The sequence below is a fragment of the Vitis riparia genome, chromosome 4 (genome assembly GCF_004353265.1).
Source record: "Vitis riparia cultivar Riparia Gloire de Montpellier isolate 1030 chromosome 4, EGFV_Vit.rip_1.0, whole genome shotgun sequence".
Lineage (NCBI taxonomy): Eukaryota > Viridiplantae > Streptophyta > Magnoliopsida > Vitales > Vitaceae > Vitis > Vitis riparia.
The window spans coordinates 6,814,019-6,833,063 of record NC_048434.1 but is presented as its reverse complement, the minus strand read 5'-3'; the positions used below and the strand labels follow the sequence as shown (position 1 = coordinate 6,833,063).

Here is a 19,045-nt window from a genome sequence, read left to right as displayed (position 1 = left end):
TAAGCATTCCAAATCGAACCAAAGAAGGGGTCATCAGGATAAAGATCTTTGAAGGAATTGAAGCCTTTAACAGTAACAGTCATACTAGTCAACAACAAACTTCTTCGACTAAGTGCATCTACCACTAATTTTTACTTGACATCTCCTTGCTATACACGTTTAATTGTGTGGTTGTTGGACCATCTTTGTTAACTTTCAACATTCATTGCCAACTAAATGACCCTGGCTAGTGTCCAACAAGGCTGTAGCTCCACCAAATTTCTAATGTTTGGCCTCAATCCCATCAAATAAGGATGAATGACCTGCACTTCCATTTCAGTTAGTTGTACTCTAATCTGCATTTTGTAAAACTCCTTAGTGTATTCTCACATAGAACGTTGGCCTTGCTGAAGTGCTTGGTATTGCTGAAACAAAATTCCTTTATAGTTCAATGAAAGGAATTAACTTTGGATTTGCTGCTGCATTTTAGTCCAACTCTGGATTTTCTCCTTTCCATATTAGACTCTTGTTGTCTACACTTGCTGCTACCAAGAGGAAGCATACCCCTTCAATTGTATTGCCACTAGCTTCACCCGTTTGTTTTATGGAAGATTTAGAAACTCAAAAACTCTTTCAACTTCACTCAGCCAATCTAAGACCTCTACTTGCCCCTCTCCAATAAAGGGTGAAATGGCCTACCTTAATATTTTAGATTTTGATCAGTCTGTAGTACGATGAAATGTTGGTTGCCTCTCTCCATAGGTAAAACTTCATCCAAAAAGTCCCCTACAATTTGCTAGAATTCCTCAATAGCAGGCTGATTTCTCAAATTCCTCCATAGGTAAGTTCAAATATTCTTCCTTGTTTGGCCTCCAATAGTGGAAATTGAAGCACCAAAAATACCAGCTTGCTCTAACCTGGCACATAGTTGATCAAGCTGCTGCAAGTTTGCAAACTCTTCTCTAGTTGGACTGTTTCCTGCTGGTTGTGAAGATGCCGTATTAAAATGATCTCCCAGACCCAACCATTGATTCAAAATAACCACAAATCTAAAATAGAGGCTGTGATGCCAATTGATGAAAACTTAAAAACTAATATTGCTACTATCCAAGTAGACTAGAACCAAGTTACTCCAATCACACTTGGAGCCAAGATTTCTTAAAGGAGAAATCTAGGAAAAAGCCTTTCCATAAATTGAAACCAGAGATTTATCCTTTCCTTTTAAATAGTAGAAGTCCTTACGATAAGTAGTCCTTTCCTTTTAAAATGCTGGCCGTCAACCACTTTCAGATGGTTTCCAAGGTATAATGAGTAGTGTTTATATATTCATTTACCATAGTCCTAACAAAAAAGGAAAAAAGAAAAAAAGATTGACCTTTTGACTTCTAATTTAATAACAAACTTTTCCCATGCAAAACTTTTACTATTTAAACTTGCTATCAATTCTCTATTAATGTCTGCATTGAGTTCCTTTTGGGTAAATAGGCACTTACAGCTCTTATGGCCAATAAATACCTCACATGGCCCTCAGTAAAGGTAAATACCTGGAAGCTCTGTATCTTCAGTGTGGAGATGATAATGACAAGTTCTAGATTATGCGTGAGATATGTCCTTCATATGGCTTCAACCAAATGATGCATAAGCCATTACCTTGTCATGCTGCATAAGAACAAAGCCCATCCTCTCAGTGATGCATATTAGTTTTCAAATATTTCCTTTATTGTATTTCATTTCCTTCATATTTACCATTGCAACCAAGACTAGAAATTCATATTTTATCTCATATTTATCTTTTCCATTACAAATTTTGACGTCCAAACAGAGCTTCAGATGATGCTGTTTACCATTGGGACTGCTTGATTATACGCAGTTTTGTTTAAAGTGCTTCATTTTCTCTCCACTTGATTTTTGCAGTTGTTTCTACTCTTCTCAACTTTGTGAGAATGTTTACACGGGCACATGAGGAGAACTGCAAGCAGCTTGAATTTGAGAGGAAGAAAGCACAGAAAGAAGCAGAAAGCGAGAAGATTAAGATTAATCACAAACAGGAGTCTGAGCACTTGGTACGGACTTCCATCAAGAGTGGAAACATCAAATAATTCAATGTTTTAGAAAACATGTTTCATCAATCAAGACAAGCTGCTCTCCAATAGATAATATTTTACACATCATGGGCAAAACACTCCTTCAGAAGTGAGAACATAATAAACAGAAAATGGCATTACCAAGGAATTGTCAATTAGAAGGAGAAAAATGACTCTTGTGATGGCAAAAATAAGTCACAACATTAAGGAAATCCAGAAGGTGGACTGAGCAACCAAACATTACAGGACAGATAATTACACAGTTTTAAGGGGTGAGCGTTCTTTGCATCCTTATCACTCTTTGGACTATTATGCTACCAGACTTGTGAATTCTGAGATTTCTGTCCTATCTTTAAATAATCTTTTATTATTTCTGAAGCAGAGATGGCGGAGCTGGAAGTCAAGTCATGTTCCAAGATCCACTTTGTAAGATATGTAGGAAGATTTTGTTGTAAAAATATCACTAATAGCTTTGTTTTCCTTTTTTATATTTTAGTTTGTCTTGTTTCTTTGTTATATCATTCCTTTGTGTACATTTTTTTAAAGTTAAATAGGGATGTAAATGTTGATAAATGATTTCTAATTGAGAGATTAGCAGGAGCTGTCGTTCCTCGTTTTTTCATCAGAAGAGATTGATGGTATTACACCTTGTTCATGATGTTTGCTTCCCCATAGTGTTTGGAGTCCTAGAAAAGTTGTGTATGGTCTTGAAGGATGCTTTGTGAAGAATTTAAGAGGGAACACTGTCCAATATTAAAAAACCCATATCTGCATTTTAGCCTTGGAGATAGAAATGGAGAAAGGGAACCATAAAAAGACACTAGTATATTTTGAGCCTTGAGACCAAGAAAGGGGAGGACCCATTTATCATGTAAGCCTGCATTATAGGTGAAGAAAACTGAAAAAGGCCAATACAGCTGTTTTGATGTGAGGGGACTGAAAAAAAACACCATCGAAAGTGTCTTGAATCTTTGATTGCATGTGGAAACTGGAAAATCAGAGTTCACTAAACAGAAATGGAGATATTCCTAATTCCAATGCTCCCCATGCATTATAATAAAAAGGAAACAGAGAGGAACTCTCTCTGTTTTAAAGACCAAGAAACAGAGAAAATGGAAGAACAGAACACAGTCAACTACAGTTAGAGAACAGAGAATTCTAACGCCCGGGGAAAGAAAATTGAAAAAACCCAACTCTATAATACAGAGAACAGCCAATACTATCCCGAAGCTGCATTTTGATGGGGGACACAGAAAAACCCAAGAGCTGAATCCCACACAATCTCTCCATCTCCAGGATAAGAAGAGGCCCTACTCCGTTTAGGTTCGAAAACATGTGGCTTAAGGTTGAGGGATTCAAAGACCTTATTCGAAGATGGTGGCAGGGATCGAAGTTAGGGGTAGTGCTAGCTTTAGATTGGCTGCTAAGATGAAGGAAATCAAATAGAAGTTGAAAGTATGGAATAGAGAGGTGTTTGGGAGGCTGGACTGCAACAAATCTTCAGCCCTGCAACAAGTGGATTTCTGGGATCAGGTGGAAAGCGAGAGGAGCCTAATTGTGGAGGAAACAAAGTTAAAAAAAAAAAAAAAACAAAATAAAATGATAAAAAGTGGGTGCTTCTGGAGGAAACTCATTGGAGAAGTTGTCAAGGGAGATCTGGCTAAGGAAGGAGGGCAAAAACACGGGTTTTTTTCCATCGTATGGCAAGTGCTCATCGTAGAAACAATTCATTGGACATAGTTAAAATTAATGGGGAGTGGCTTTTAGAGGAGCAGGAGGTGAGGGAAGGAATTGCTAACGCTTTCCAACAACTGCTTTCAGAAGATACGGGGTGGAAGGCGGATATTGGGAGGCTTCAGCTTGATCAAATCAGTCAGCAAGAAGCAGAGAATCTAGAGAGTCCTTTCACTGAGACTGAGGTACATACGACTTTGATGGAGATAAATGGGGACAAAGCCCTTGATCCGGATGGCTTTATTGTGGCCTTTTGGCAAAGCTATTGGGACTTTGCTAAAGAGGCGATCTTGGAAATGTTTAAGGAGTTCCATGAGCATAGCTATTTTCTTAAGAGCCTCAATAATACATTTCTGGTCTTGATTCCTAAGAAAAGTGGGGCTGAGGATCTTGGAGATTTTAGACCTATCAGCCTTTTGGGGGGGCTTTATAAGTTGTTGGCTAAAGTGCTAGCTAACAAAATTAAGAAAGTGGTTGGAAAGGTGGTCTCCACTGCCCAGAATGCCTTTGTGATGGGAAGACAAATTCTTGATGCATCCTTAATTGCAAATGAGGTGATAGACTCGTGGCAGAAAAGAAAAGAGAAGGGTCTTAACTGCAAATTGGACATAGAAAAAGCTTATGATAGCTTCAATTGGAAGTTTTTGTTGAAGGTCTTGCAAAAAATGGGCTTTGGGTCTAAGTGGTTGGGGTGGATGTGGAGTTACTTGTCTTCAGCCAAATTCTCAGTTCTGGTTGATGGGGTGCCAGCTGGCTTTTTCTCTAGCACTAAGGGGCTTAGACAAGGAGATCCCCTATCTCCCTACCTCTTAGTTATGGGAATGGAAGTGCTGAATGTTCTCATTAGGAGAGCTGTGGAGGGGGGATTCTTATCAGGGTGTAGCATTCGGGGTGGTAGTAGATCCTCTTTGAACATCTCCCATTCATTTTTTGCTGATGACACGATTGTGTTATGTGAGCCAAGCAACGATCACCTAACCCACTTAAGTTGGATTCTCCTCTGGTTTGAAGCTGCTTCAGGTCTAAGGATTAACTTAACCAAAAGTGAAATTATCCCAATTGGAAAGGTGGAGGAGATTGAAGATTTGGCAGTTGAGTTAGGCTGCAGGGTGGGATCCTTGCCCTCTTAGTATTTGGGTCTTCCACTAGGGGCTCCTAATAGGGCTCCTTCTATGTGGGATGGCGTGGAAGAGAGAGTAAGGAGGAGACTTGCGCTTTGGAAACGGCAGTATATTTCCAAATGGGGGAGAATCACTCATAAAAAGCACTTTGGCTAGCATGTCAATCTATCAAATGTCTCAGAATGCTCAAGATTGTTGCTAGAAGGCTAGAGAAAGTGCAAAGGGACTTCCTGTTGGGGGGGAGAACTTGGAGGGGAAAATTCATCTAGTTAAATGGGAGGTGGTTTGTACAGACAAGAACAAGGGTGGGCTAGGCCTAAGGAAGCTAGCCATGTTGAACAAAACCTTGCTTGGTAAGTGGATATGGAGGTATGCTTGCAATAAAGATAACCTTTGGAAACAAGTGATCACGACGAAGTATGGGCAAGAGGGTCTTGGATGGAGGTCAAAGAAGGCAAATGGGGCGGTTGGAGTAGGGATTTGGAAGGAGATCTTGAAAGAATCAGATTGGTGCTGGGATAACATGGTGTTTCTAGCTGGGAAGGGCACCAAAATCAGATTTTGGACAGATATTTGGTGTACTGATACAACGCAGTCCCATTGCTTCCATCACCTCTTTGTCATGGCTCTTCATAAGAATGCAACGGTTGAGAAAATGTGGGACCAAAGTTCTAGTCAAGGAGGTTAGAACCTAAATTTTTTGAGGGACTTTAATGATTGGGAGTTGGATATGGTTGGGGATTTGCTCCATGTTTTGAGGGGTCATAGGCCTTGGAGGCGAGGAAGAAATGGTCAGTTCAGGGTCAAGGAAGCTTATAGTTTGCTGGCCAATCCTAATGACACCGTTTTTCCTTCAAGGAGTATTTGGGTGGATAGGGTGCCAACTAAAGTCGCTTTCTTCGCTTAGGAGGTGACGTGGGAGAAGGTGCTTACTCTGGATAGGCTCTAAATAAGAGGGTTGCAACTTCCTAATTGCTGTTTTTTTTTTTGTGGTTGTAAAGAAGAAAATGTAAATCATATTCTTATACACTGTATAGTAGTTAGAGCTTTGTGGGATATTGTTCTTGGGTTAGTAGAAGTTAAATAGATCTTTCCGAAACTGTAAAGGAGGTCTTAACTAGCTGGAGGGGCCCCTTTGTGGGGAAGAAAATGAAGAAGGTTTGGAAATCCATCCCGTTGTGTATTTTTTGAATGGTTTGGAAGGAGATGAATAGATTAACCTTTAGGGGGTGTGTGTTGAATATCCAAAAACTAAAGAATTTTTTTGTTTGTAATTTATAGAGCTGGACCAAATTGTATTTAGGTGAGGAGTCTCTCTCCCTTATAGGCTTTTTGGAGTGGGTAGCATCCACTTAAGGCCTTTTTGGTTTTGTTGTTTTTTTTAGGCCTTAGTTGCCTTGTATACCCCCTGTATGCTTTGTGGCTTTTTGACTCTTTCTTAATGCATTTCTTATTTACTTATAAATAATAAAAAAAATTACTCCATGTATCCTTGTTTCCCCTCCATGATTAAAACTCTGAAGGAATATCCCCTAATGAAATACACCACTTCTGCATATCTCATCCCAAAACAACGTACAGGATCATCGTTTCAGGGTAACCTGAAAATATTTGGGATTTCTTTGTAGGATTTGAGATATTTGGAATTTATTCAAAAAAAATAACGCTAGATAAAATCATATTTATAGATAAAGCTCTTGATAGTACATTTGGAATGTGCACTCATACACATTATGACATGCTTTGTAAAACAAGATGAAATTATTTGATTTCGATCTGAACATCATGCTTTCTCTCCAACTGAACAATAAAAAATGATAACATTGCAGACATCTCTGCAAAGGGAGGAGGAAATATCAGGAAAAGAGGTGCAGCATGCACTAAGACTTTACCATATAATTGGACCAGTGCAAAGAAACATAACTATGCAAATCTCTTCTTTAGCAATTGATTTCTCCTTCAGTGATAACACACTAAGCCTCATAATAACTGTCTTCAAACTCCTATCAGAAGGTGGCAGTGCCCTTTTCAATAGTCCTGATATGGTTCCTCTTCAGCCTCCTCCTCTGTAGATTCCTTGCCCTGGATGAATCATTCAACAAAATGTTTCATAACCACAAAAACCAGCAACTATCATTTGCACTAATTGAATGCTCGTAAATGTATATAATGCTATGTTCATAGTTTTCCCTAGTTGCACTATTGTTTGTTCTTGAATATATAAAATGTTTGGAGTCAGTGATTTAATGTCATCTTCAAGTTCTCTATTTTCAGACAAAGTTAAAGCCGAACTGAACACCATGAACTTACTACATCCATCATCATTAATACATCTTTAAACCATAAATCACATTCATATACAAGTAGAACAGATGAAAAGCAATTTTCCTATCTAGACAAGGGTTTTAGGTTCCCGGTTGTTATTAAGTCAACACAACACATGAGAGCTCCCAATTGGGATCTATAGGATTGTTAAGTACATATTTCAACAGGTTTAAGTTTTTAATGTTGACCTTTGCTTGTTCACAAACTAGTCTTTATCCATAAGTGAGGAGGCAAAAGAAAAGGCTTGATAAGTGTGCAAAAGGTAGAGATTCATTTTTTTTGTTTCAACTTGAGTGACTTGTCGACCACAACTTAAAATGTGGTCTCCAGAAGCACAACATAGATAAATCCTCCAATACCTAACTGAAAAGTGAAATGTGAACAAGATACCATTATTGCAATAAATTAAGCCTTCATATACTGATGCGTCCTTGTGCTCTTGAATTGTGTATTATCATTAAAAAAAAAAAAAAACAATGACTTTGAAATGTTCTGGATCACCAAATCTAACAACACATGATGGGTGTGAGACAGATATAAGCTAAATGTTGCCATGATGCTACTTGGCAGAAAGAAAAGGAGAAAATAACCATACTTACCAGTACTGATTGTAGAATACGACAGAATCAGTTGGTACTTTTTTCCCATCATCATTTCGATTCCAGTGGTAGAATGCATGGGTTCTATTCTTGATCTCCAATGTAGAATGACCATAACTGGCTTCACGGAATGAAGAGTACTCTGGTTGTGGGTCCACAAACCTACAATGAATTGCCAAAATCAGTAATGTAAGGAGTGCTTCAGGAGGGAACCATAAATTTTCTGGAAAATAAAGTGGACTAAATGAGTACAAAGAGCTTTCCCCAACTCATTAGAAAATAACAAGTAACCAGTGAGATTTCAAATTGTAAAATTTTTCATACCTTCCAGCAAGACCTTCCTGATTCCCTCCATCTCCAACAGTTATGTACACTGGAGCTGATTTGTCAGGTATAGGATACCGATCGCCATTTGTTATATTATAGTGTATATTTGAGATGCGATACTGCATATCAACAACACAAACTTTTTCTTCAAAATCTATTTTATGCAGTGTCTGAGGAATAGAAATACACTATTGGAAACCCAGTAAAATTCAAAGTGACAACCAAACAATTTCAATACTAGAGATAAAAGGGACTTGTGTTGCCTTGAACTGTAATATCTCTTTCATTTACAGTATTCCAGATGAACCTTGGCTTCTGAAGGACCAAAATTCTTCCCAACCAAATGAATTGTTAAAGACAAGGACAGATGTATCATAGAAGAACAAGTTCATGGCAAAGTTTCAATTTTGCACTGATACTACTGAAAACAAATACCTGAGGTCCCGAACAAATCCGATAGAACACTTGAGATAGTTGAATTTTGGTACAAAAAAGGATCTGAACTTTACATTCATAGGAGTAAAGTTCCATTGAATGAAAGTACATATGTTTGTCTGGCCAGCAGGGAAGGTTGTCCATCAGCTATACAGAATCCCTTGGGGTAAACAAGGTCATTAATGTCTAAAGCCCATCTAATAGAGAGTCTACAGAAATCACTTTCCATAGGCATTCCTTGTTAGCGAGAATCATTCATTTATGCTCCCCTTTTCTTTTCTTTTTTTCCATTTTTTCATTTCTTTTTTAATTGTGATTTTATCCTTCAATGTACAATGAGGATTGTATCCACACAATTCTATACTTCTAGAATAAATAATTTATTTCATTATTCTAAGTGGTTATTGTATTCCAGGTAACGAAACACTTACTCCCTTATTCTTGACCCTTGGGTTCAGGAATTCCACTAAAACTTAAGCGATATGATAAAAGCTTTTTCTGTTCTTTCATTATTAACTGATTTATATATCAGGTTCCACTCAGCCCATGGATAGGAATGAATAATCAAATCTATCTACAAATATTTTGAATTGAAAATGTAAAAACAAATGAATGAATAGCCATACCGATCTTTCATAGGCGTGAACATGGCCTGCAAAGATAAGATCAACCTTTGCATGGACGAACCAACTTTCAAAAACAGTTCGCATACTCTCACCTTCCATATAGTGGGCTACATTGCTACTATACATGGGGGCATGCATGAGAACAATTAGCCAAGGTGTCTTCTCTCTGTCCACTCTCTTTAGCTCTTCACGTAGCCACTTCCATTGAGGTGTATATTTCACTGGTTAAAAAATTTTCACAGATCTGAAGTTAAAATGCAGATAAACTATAATAAAAGGCAATTGCAGATGTTCTACTAAAAGGATATTTAGGAACTAGATATTTAAAATGTACACCCTCACACATATTTGTAAAGAAATTGCATCTTTTGGTAGATTAATAGGCCAAAGTTCAGGGCACATATGTGTGCAAAAAAATATCAAATTTTCTTTTAGAGGAGTTCCTCTAAGTGTTTTACAACTCAACTGGATTGTGGTTTGCACCTCAAAAGTTTGAAGTTTGTTGGGGTTTCTCTTTGTTTTTAGAGTTCTATTGTTGGGAGTTTTCTCCTTCATTCAGTTTGTGTAGGAAGGACCTCTCATCCTTCCCTTGCTTTCTTCTCTTTCTTTTGTTACTTTTCTTTCTCCTATATCTTTTCTTCTATTAATATATTCTTCTTCGTTTCTGATAAAAAAAAAATATCAAATTTTGGATGGATTGGAATATAAGAGACAGGTATCAGGTATATTTCTACACTTGACCATTCACATATAGTTATCACATGCTTTCACCACACTGGCATAAATACATTGTTTTAACATTATTACGACTTTAGCCCAAATAGGATTCACATGCATTGTGGGCTCACCATTATCTAACAGATTAAGCTTTTTGGTCAAATTGGTAGCTATAGGAATTACTAAATTTCATGCCCTAATAAGAAAAGCTACTAAAGCTTTAACAGACGTCTTAATAGATCACATGATCTCCACTGCAAAGTTTTCCTTACGTAGGAGCTACTAAATTTCCATACCCTAACAACAACAACAACAACAACAACAACAAGAAAAAAAATGGATTTTGACATAGAAATTAACATTTCTAATCTTCACATATAAGCACCTGCGAGAATGCAACAACAGAGAAGGGAATGATGAATTACCAAATGGAGAATAACTTGATAGCACAATTATATGAGCAGATGCACGTCTGACAGCATACCAAAGAGGATTGCTGCTTTGGGAGGCCATATAAGGTGTAGCATATCTATGCAGATATGACTTAAAAGGAAGAACTTCACCCTGAAAAATAGTAGACCGGTTATAGGAATCATAGCCATATTAATTGGATACATTGGTACCTTTAAGACATCTCTTAATTTATATTGGATATTCATCAAAGGCCAAAAAGATAAGGTATATCATAATTATGCAACAGGAATAAAGAAAGAAAGCAGCTAAAACATCTATTGACCAGGACTGATAGTAGAGGAGAATATAATGGGCCAGATTGATTTGAAGCAAAAACACACCAACTTTCATACAAGACATAGTCCAATGTTCTATATACTAGTAAGTTGTAATATCAAGGATGACCCATTGTTTATCTCGTCTGGGGACATGTCCTAGCATGACCAAAGTGCTGATACACACACACAGAGGCATGTAACATTAATTTCTGATCCCTAGTCAAGTCAATCTTCCAACCCTGATGAGTGAACACAAAACAAGAAGCAGAAGAATAACAGCGCTTCCACCCAAAAAATCAAAGCAAGACCTTCCCAACCCCCAAAAAAGATAATCAAACTGCTGAGCTTCTGGATCTAGTAATTCTGCAAAATTTTGCTATTAATCAATGTACTCAGGTGTCTGTCCAACAAAATGAACTGAAACAATGTGGTCAATTTTTGGTGAGGTAAAATTCATAAGGTGGGACTAATCAGATGCAGGGGGAAAACCCTACAGCATGTTCATCTTTCAATCAGTTTTTGAGCCTGTTTGGGAGTGTTTCGGGGAGGGGTATAAGAGCTTCCTAATACTTGGAAGCGCTTTCCCTTCAAAAATTAGACTTTTGGCAAAATTTTAAACATCTAGATAATCGCTTGAAGTGATTCTTGTACTAACACTTAACAGGCGTTTCTTTCAAAAATCACATTTTTGTTATATAAGAAACTATCAAAAACACTATGGAAAACACTTTTATATCCAAATACTAACTTATTCTTCATCAAAGTGTATCAGATAAAAGCACTACTGATTAAAAGCACCACACTGAAAGTGCTTTTACCAGAATCACTCCTAAATGGACCCTTTCTCCAGTTATAGGAAAGCAAGGCAAAAAAGTGTCATACACATGGGAAGGGCTGTCTTGGCTATAGAGACATTTGAACATTATATGGTAGCAAAACTAGCATCCTCCTGATAAAAAAACAATGAAACAAGGCAAAATCCATGGGCCAATCCATATATCCCAACACAAAGATAAATAAACAAACAAAAGGAAAACCTTAAGGTGTGTGTACACAAACTTCTACTTCTAGAGGTGGAACCCATAAAGAAATGTTAGAATGCGACAGTTATTACCAACCCTGTAAAACTTTCAACAACCTCAGTCACAAAAAGGAGGGCCTGCATTTCATAATGCTTCATGACCTAGACTCCTGGCAATATAACTGATAATATCTGGAAAACTAAGGTGAAATTACTGATTAGAATAGTTGGCTGTATCAACCTGAACACAATATGCACCATGATAGTTTCTCCACATCAATATGGCCAATATATTAGCTCGTTCTCGATCCCGATGCATAAAAATATGTATATAAGAAAATTTCACTTCACCATTTGAAAAAGTTCAAGCTCATATATACACATGGAATGAGGAAACTATATATGCAAAGGGATAAAATATAAGAGAACAAAAAAATGCAGAAAAAAGATATCAAGATTTAAACTTTGAAAATTACCATGTTTGGCATGTACTCTACTTCATGATTTCCAGCAGTCCAAATCCATGGCTGATATGCAGCACTTCGCTCAACAAACCGGCCCCATGAATCCCATCTAACACCAACATCATTGAATTCATATCTATCAGCATAAGAGAGATCACCGACAAATAAGACAGTCTGTGCTCCACTCTGCATGTAATGCTCGAGTGTAGAAAGAGAATTATATGTTTGACCCAAATCACCTAAAATGTAAACCAATTAAGAAATGAGAATTTAAATCTAGAGAATATGTAATCAACTTATAAAAATTCAATTGCACATGAAGAAAGAAACCTGGTATCGTATTACCATTTCTGCATATTAGCAAGATAAAAGACATGAAAATGCTTAATAATTGGTATTGTAGTGAAACATATGTGACCATTTTAGGCATATCACCACATGTTTCATTTTAAAATTGCCCATTCAATAATGGGCTCCATTTTGCATGCAGTTAGTAATATCACCAGCCTATACTCAGAAGCTAAATCATCTGATGTTATGAAAACTTCAAGTCATTTATTGTAACCTTCTCTTCACACTTCGATGTCAAAGCAAACTTCATACCCAGACACTTTCACTCTCTCACTGCAAATGTACTCCCTACTACCAACTAACCTGAAATTTTGTGATCCTCATCCTATTATTTTACCATACCCCATGAAGACAGTGCTATAACCACATTTTTTCTTGTGAAAGTGACTAAACAATATAGAATAGTGTGTTTCCTGTTAGCCTAAGTGACATTCTTCAAACTTGCAGGAATAAATCCCAAGTATTTTGCAAGGAGTAAGAGCAACTAACAAAGAGTTGGCTTCTAGGGTTTTCACATCCAAAGGTAATAAGAGATCCTACATTTCATTTATTGCTTTCCTGAGCTAGAAATATATATATATATATATATATATATTCATATCCTTCAAGAAGATATAATTACTTTGAGGGACAAATTTCAGCACCGAAATATAGAATATGCAAGAAACATGCTCCTGGTAGATTTATATGAAAAGCTATCAGGATGATAGCATAGCTCTTAATTGATAAGAGAAGAAATACAATGTTTGCAATTCCAATGCTAGGAAACATAGCCCAAGAAACAATCAAGAGGCCTTTCTTTCTATAAGGAAATGTCCAAAGTAGTTCTTTAGGTCCTTAGATGTGTTACTTTGAACCCTTTATTTATTAGGATTTTTTTTTTTTTTTTCGTTTGATAGGTAAAAGGATATTGTTTTCAGTTCACTGTTAGGTTATGGTTTTTGTTATTAGGATTTAATTATCAGTTCACTGTTAGGATTTTAGTATTAGTTTTTATTAGTAAAGTTTTGAAGTCAAAGAGAATTCAAATTTTTGCAGAAGGTCCTCTTCATGCTATTGAAGCAATGACTATGTAAGAAACTTTTTGGTCTTTTCCCAGGTTTTTTTTGTTGGTTAGGATTACTTTTGAGTTGATGGCTACATCAAGCTTCCCTATGGTTTATGTCTATAGAAAAGGTTGCAATAATCTGTTTTGAGAGTGAATATTGAATTGAATTGAGAATTTAAAAGTTCAAGCAATTTCTTGAGTGTGAGATTATTCTACTTATAGTACTTGTTTAACAACTAAATTCTTCATCTTCTTCCTCTTTTATTTAAAATTCCTGTCAACAGAATCTGATTAGTTTTCTGGAATGAAATCCTATCTTCAAACCATTAGAATATGCCACCATAAACACTAATCTATTCCCACAATCTGCTTTTATGATTGGGTGAACTCCTGCGAGCCCCCAATCTATTCCATATCAAAGCCCTAACCCTAATCCCCCAGTATGGCACTGGATTTAAAACCTCTGGTTATAACTTATAAACCTGAAAGGATTCCTAATCATTAAAGTTTAGTTTCTTACTAGTATTTAGCAACTAGAAAAATGATGCTAAAAAAGAGTTCCCTGGCTCAACAGCTATGAAGAAACAAGATCTAAAGAGAATTTCAGCTCTCCTTCTCTGATGAACCAAGACCGAAAAATAACTTAGAATGAGCTTCAGGCGGTATATGGATCCAGGGAAAGTGAGCCAACTTTATGAAAATTATAGGGACTGGTGAGGAAATGGAGAGATTTTCTAAAGTAAAATACAACTGAAGTAGCAATTAGAAAGGTAGTTCCTTATTAAGAGAAGTGTCGATTGCCTCTTACTAGCGTCTCCTTTCATCTCATATAAGTTGCAGGTGCCTTCTTTTAAAAAACAAACTGACCTTATATGTCAGCAAAAGGTGGTTGGAATTATCTCTGTAAGTTGATATAACTATTCATGCTCTTCTGGTACCATTAACTTTTAAATGACCAAGGGAAAGCGAGTGGACATCATCGTTTCCTACAAGCCCCAGTCTTCTTTTCTACTTCTTCCTCTTCTTCATCCAATTGGTCCTTAATTATTTATGCAATGCTAACCTTTGCAGTAATTTCTCCTTTCAACCACTACATATTTTAATCTGCATTTTCTCAATCTCCAATGTGAAAAAACATATTAAGTTGAAAATCATTTTCCCTTAAAAGGAAGCACAGTTCCATATTTAGTGTAGCTCAATATCACAATTTATTTGCCATGAGATTAATATGATACTGTTCTTTAGAGTTTAAAGAGATGGTAAGAAAGGAATATCATACCAATAATTCCAAAAGTGTAGGAAGTGTCTGGATCAATCTTTGGAGGTGTTTGAAACCAAAATTCGCGAGAAGAACCTCCATCTCCAATCTTGTAATAATACTTGGTGTCATGCTAAGAAAAGAAATATGTTATGAGACAGTAATTGACAAATAGAAGGTTGCTCAAAATTTAAAACAGAAAGAGCTAAATATACTACTAAATCTTTAATTTAAAATTATCGTATGATCAAACAAATTTGGAAACTTATATCACAGGTCATTACAAACAATGTTGCCAAAACGACCCTCAAGGACATCAATCTCTGTCCATAATTGTCTGAGAACAATAATAACTCAACACCCTTCTCTTACTTATCACCAAATTTGCAGCAGGAAATTATCATGGCAGTAGAGTGAAGATGCACAAAATTGCACATTCTTTTCTTCAATTTTTTTTTTTTTTTTTTTTATCAGCAACAAACATTCTATTATCATGAAAAAAAAAAGCCACACTTATGACACAAGTAATTTCATAATTTAATAAATGTTTACCTCAAGGCCATGAACAAGACAATGATGGATATAGCCAGATGAATAATTGGAAAATGTGTAGTTTGTCACATTGCCCTCGGCACTAAAATCATATTTCTTCTCCAATGTGCCGTATAGCACTTTACTCGACCCTGGTTCATCAGTTGTAACCCACGTAATTATGACAGCCTTTCCGTCATAGTCACCTTGGGTGATATGCACCTACACGAGAAATATAATAACATCAAAATTAAACTGAAAAGGTTGTTTCACTGATACTATGAATACTTATCAAAAAAAAATATTCCAAAAAAAACATACTACGAGTCCTATATAGATTAAAATTACAACCTAATTCAAATATAACAAATTATGTGTTTCAGAGCTCCAAGATGACATGTACCATTAATTTGGATCATTTGGATAAATCCTTGAAATTGGGTGTTTACATTGTGTTCTATACATTGTTTTCGATACCTGTTGAAATATCGAGATCTATAGCAATGTAAATATCTTGAAGTATCAGAAGATATTTCAGTATTTATATTAAAATGTCAGTATATATCAATCAATTACAATTTATCAATTTCTATCACAACATAGGCACCCACAATATATCTTTCTCTATAAGAGATACTCCCAATATCAATATTTTGATTATTTTAGCAGTACTTTTATCAACATATAGGGATATTTTTTTGCATCTGATTGACATCAAGACTAAAAACATTCAGACCTCTATAGAAGGCAACTTGACAGCGTATAAGGCTTCTATAGTAACCAAGAAACTTTTTTCCCACTTGCCACTGCATAATCAACTAGAAAACATCATACTTATTATTTCTACACCCAGATGAATAATCAAGAACTCCTGCTGATACTAAAATAAATATATCTTCTACTACCAGGGTTCTCAAAGCCATTGACATATTAAAAGATATTTAATACTATGTAAAAGGAGAGGGAGGATGCCCAACAATCTTCTATGCTCAATATTGAAGAATATTAATCCATCTCAAAAGTTGATCTTGTTTCTCCAAAACAGGGGTCCATAGAAGGCTAAATAAAACCGTAAAAACAAGTGCAACATTCAAACCACCCATTGAAGTTACATACTAGGAATCTTCCTATTCCTGAAACCCTAAAAACTTCCAAAAATAAGAGTAGAAAACCCCTACATGGTTCAAATACTAAAAGATAATCAACTAATTAGTCATCCTCCCAAGGGTAATGCCTAAATTGGCCATATCATCAAATGGTCCGACTACTAGACTGAAGCTTTTTTCTTTCATAAAATTTCTCATTAATTCTCCAGGTGTTTTCCAAACATCTACAAATTTCTTCCAATATCATTATGAATTCAGACATAAGCCTTCATAATTCCAAAATAAATCAAGTCAATTGAAAAAAACTGATTAAAAGGTCATTTATCAATAGCAATATTTATCTTTGACCTTTTCCAAGTTCATATGAGTCTTCCTGCCCTTCCAAAATGGTTTACAGTATAAGCCACCAGTTAAAAGGAAGCTAGAATTTAACTACGAGTACGAACACCAAGTGACAAAGAAACAACAGTACTATAAAAGGGAAAATAAGGTGGACAAAAAACTTTTTGAAATTTTATAGTCTAAAACCTTATATTACACTATGGTAGAAACTAATTGGTATTATTTATCACTCTTCCTGTGGAGTAGGGGTAATATAGAAGTAGAATCATTGGTAAATATATTTGCAGTTTTCTGCCCTTTTTTTTGTTGGTTGGGGTATTTTGTAGTCTAGTTTATGCCTGTGCGCATGTGTATTTTGGCTTGGAACAAAACAATTACAAAAAATAGAACTTACTTGCTGTGGAGCATTATGACCCTTTGGAATTGCAAAAGCTTCATTATCCAGAGGGATATCAGTGGATGGCCATTCAGAACGAGTAAAAGTACTGGTAATCCTCGCAGACCCACTTCGGACAGTTGTTACAATAATAAACAATATAATTAGGAAATGGAATGATGGCAACTGTCCTCCAGAAGTCACTAGCATTTTTGTTTCTATAATTCAGCCTGAAAATAACAAAATCTTATTATGATAGGCAAACAAATTAATGGATTAAGTAATTATAAAATTAGCAGTGTAACAAACAATGTGTAATAAGACTCTAAAACCCATCATAAAAAGTAATGATAATTAATAAGAATATAGATTACAAATAATACTAACTTGGGTATCATTTTGGCATTTACTTGCATATCCTTGGGGAATTCTCATAAAGTGATTATTGTCATCTGATTGATTTCAAAACCGCCATTGTCCATATTCCATGATACACACACACAAAAGAACAAAAAAAGAAAAAGAAAAAGAAAAATGCTACCTTTATGAGAAATTGCATTTTCATTCTAATTCAATTTTCTATGAATTCCTATTACCAAAGATTCTACAGTTGGTATTTACACATCAAACCATAAGCCCTAAATTCATTCTGCCCTGATCACCATTTCCAATTGACAAAATGAGTCCTCGTTTTAGCCAGCACTGGAAATTAAATCCATTGCCCATTTTAGCAACAGCTTTCCTTCTCTTCTCTTTGCAGACACTAATCACATCTTCTTCTGAAATACTGTTATTTCAGAAAGATCCTTGAAAGAACTGTATCCAAAGACTCCCTCAGATTCCAAAGACAAAAACAAAAATACAATATCAAGTCAAAATCAACACAATAAGGTCATAAAACAAAAATTGCTCCTGACAATTTGTGAACAACATTAACTCTACAAATCCTTAATCCTCCATTTGGTTACCAAGAAAATCCAGGAAAATAGATTAAATCAAGACTTTCCATCCTAACTTTTCACCACATGACACCCAAAAAAGTACCTGGACCAGTTGCCTTCAGTTCTCCCTTTTTCACATCCACCAACCCCCGTAAAACACAAAACCCATAATTTTCCTCTCGTTTTCTGTTCCTTTTCCCAATTTTCTCGACCACTGAAGCCAAACCCAGAACTCAAAACAGACGAAAATGAAACTACAAGCAAGATAGGAAGTATAGAGATGTGTAAAGAGAGAAACAGTACCTGAATTAATGTGGGCCAAAGAGAGAGAAGAGTTGAAGATGGATGCTGGAAAAAGGGAAGTGCATGGAGAGAAAGATAAACCCTTAAGCTACTGTAGCAGATGGGTGGCTTCTCTTAGCAGAAAGGGGTTGTTTGTTGTGATGTTAATGTCAGAAAATGGGTGTTCGATGCCCAACAAACCCCTATACTTAGATCCGAACATCTACCCTCCTCTCCCCTTTAGATCTTAAAATTTATCACTCTTGACTTTGTTTTTCCAAATTCCAACTTCTTTTAGCAGAAAATACAGTCGCGTACTGAAAAATCTTTCATGAGAATGGGACGTGTTGGAATCCAATCATTCCTAGCCTCCGTTCAGACCATCAAAGGCTGATGGAAAAGACGAGAGAAAAATCAAAAAATGATTAATATGATCCAATATTAAAATGATAAATAAATAAATAAAAATTTATCAGTATCATGGAAATCCTTCAATTTTTAAATAATTTCAAGTGTATTTATTTTTAAGCCACCGATAAAAAATGAAAATGTGATGAAAAAAAAATCATTTTATTTGTTTGTTAAGATTAATAAAATCAATTATTATTTTAAGAAAATAGCTAGTTTATATTTTTTTTAAATAATTA

The 19,045-nt window shown here is 35.8% G+C and overlaps 2 protein-coding genes across 3 annotated transcripts in view; one reads left to right on the top strand and one right to left on the bottom strand.

Moving 5' to 3' along the window:
* LOC117912922 (formin-like protein 18) overlaps nucleotides 1-2,718 on the top strand; it is a 38,083-nt gene extending 35,365 nt beyond the window's left edge. The window contains exons 17-18 of the mRNA XM_034827719.1: nucleotides 1,894-2,335; nucleotides 2,446-2,718. Coding sequence (XP_034683610.1) covers nucleotides 1,894-2,078 — 185 coding nt within the window. The 3' untranslated portion in view covers nucleotides 2,079-2,335; nucleotides 2,446-2,718. The remainder of the gene's footprint in view (nucleotides 1-1,893; nucleotides 2,336-2,445) is intronic.
* Nucleotides 2,719-6,579: 3,861 nt separating this feature from the next.
* LOC117913041 (bifunctional purple acid phosphatase 26-like) lies at nucleotides 6,580-18,804 on the bottom strand. 2 transcript variants are annotated; one of them, XM_034827911.1, is made up of 11 exons: nucleotides 18,420-18,804; nucleotides 18,220-18,330; nucleotides 17,194-17,405; nucleotides 15,373-15,573; nucleotides 14,842-14,953; nucleotides 12,176-12,402; nucleotides 10,373-10,511; nucleotides 9,231-9,451; nucleotides 8,167-8,288; nucleotides 7,843-8,004; nucleotides 6,580-7,000 (listed from the first exon to the last, which is right to left on the bottom strand). In XM_034827911.1, exons 3-11 carry the CDS (start codon nucleotides 17,383-17,385, stop codon nucleotides 6,925-6,927), a joined length of 1,452 nt encoding a protein of 483 aa, XP_034683802.1. In that variant the 5' UTR covers nucleotides 17,386-17,405; nucleotides 18,220-18,330; nucleotides 18,420-18,804; the 3' UTR covers nucleotides 6,580-6,924. The 2 variants fall into 2 exon arrangements, with proteins under 2 accessions (XP_034683802.1, XP_034683801.1); XM_034827910.1 differs by lacking the exon at nucleotides 18,220-18,330 and having other exon boundaries at nucleotides 18,420-18,803.
* Between the last annotated feature and the right edge of the window lie 241 nt (nucleotides 18,805-19,045).

Bases quoted from the DNA above. Each gene is read 5' to 3' on its own strand.
- LOC117913041 (XM_034827911.1), bottom strand. From the start codon at position 17,385: ATGCTAGTGACTTCTGGAGGACAGTTGCCATCATTCCATTTCCTAATT. The intron at 15,574-17,193 runs GTAAGTTCTATT...TTTCTCGTGTAG, and splicing joins GTCATAATGCTCCACAGCAA to GTGCATATCACCCAAGGTGA. The intron at 14,954-15,372 runs GTAAACATTTAT...TTCTTTTCTTAG, and splicing joins GTCTTGTTCATGGCCTTGAG to CATGACACCAAGTATTATTA.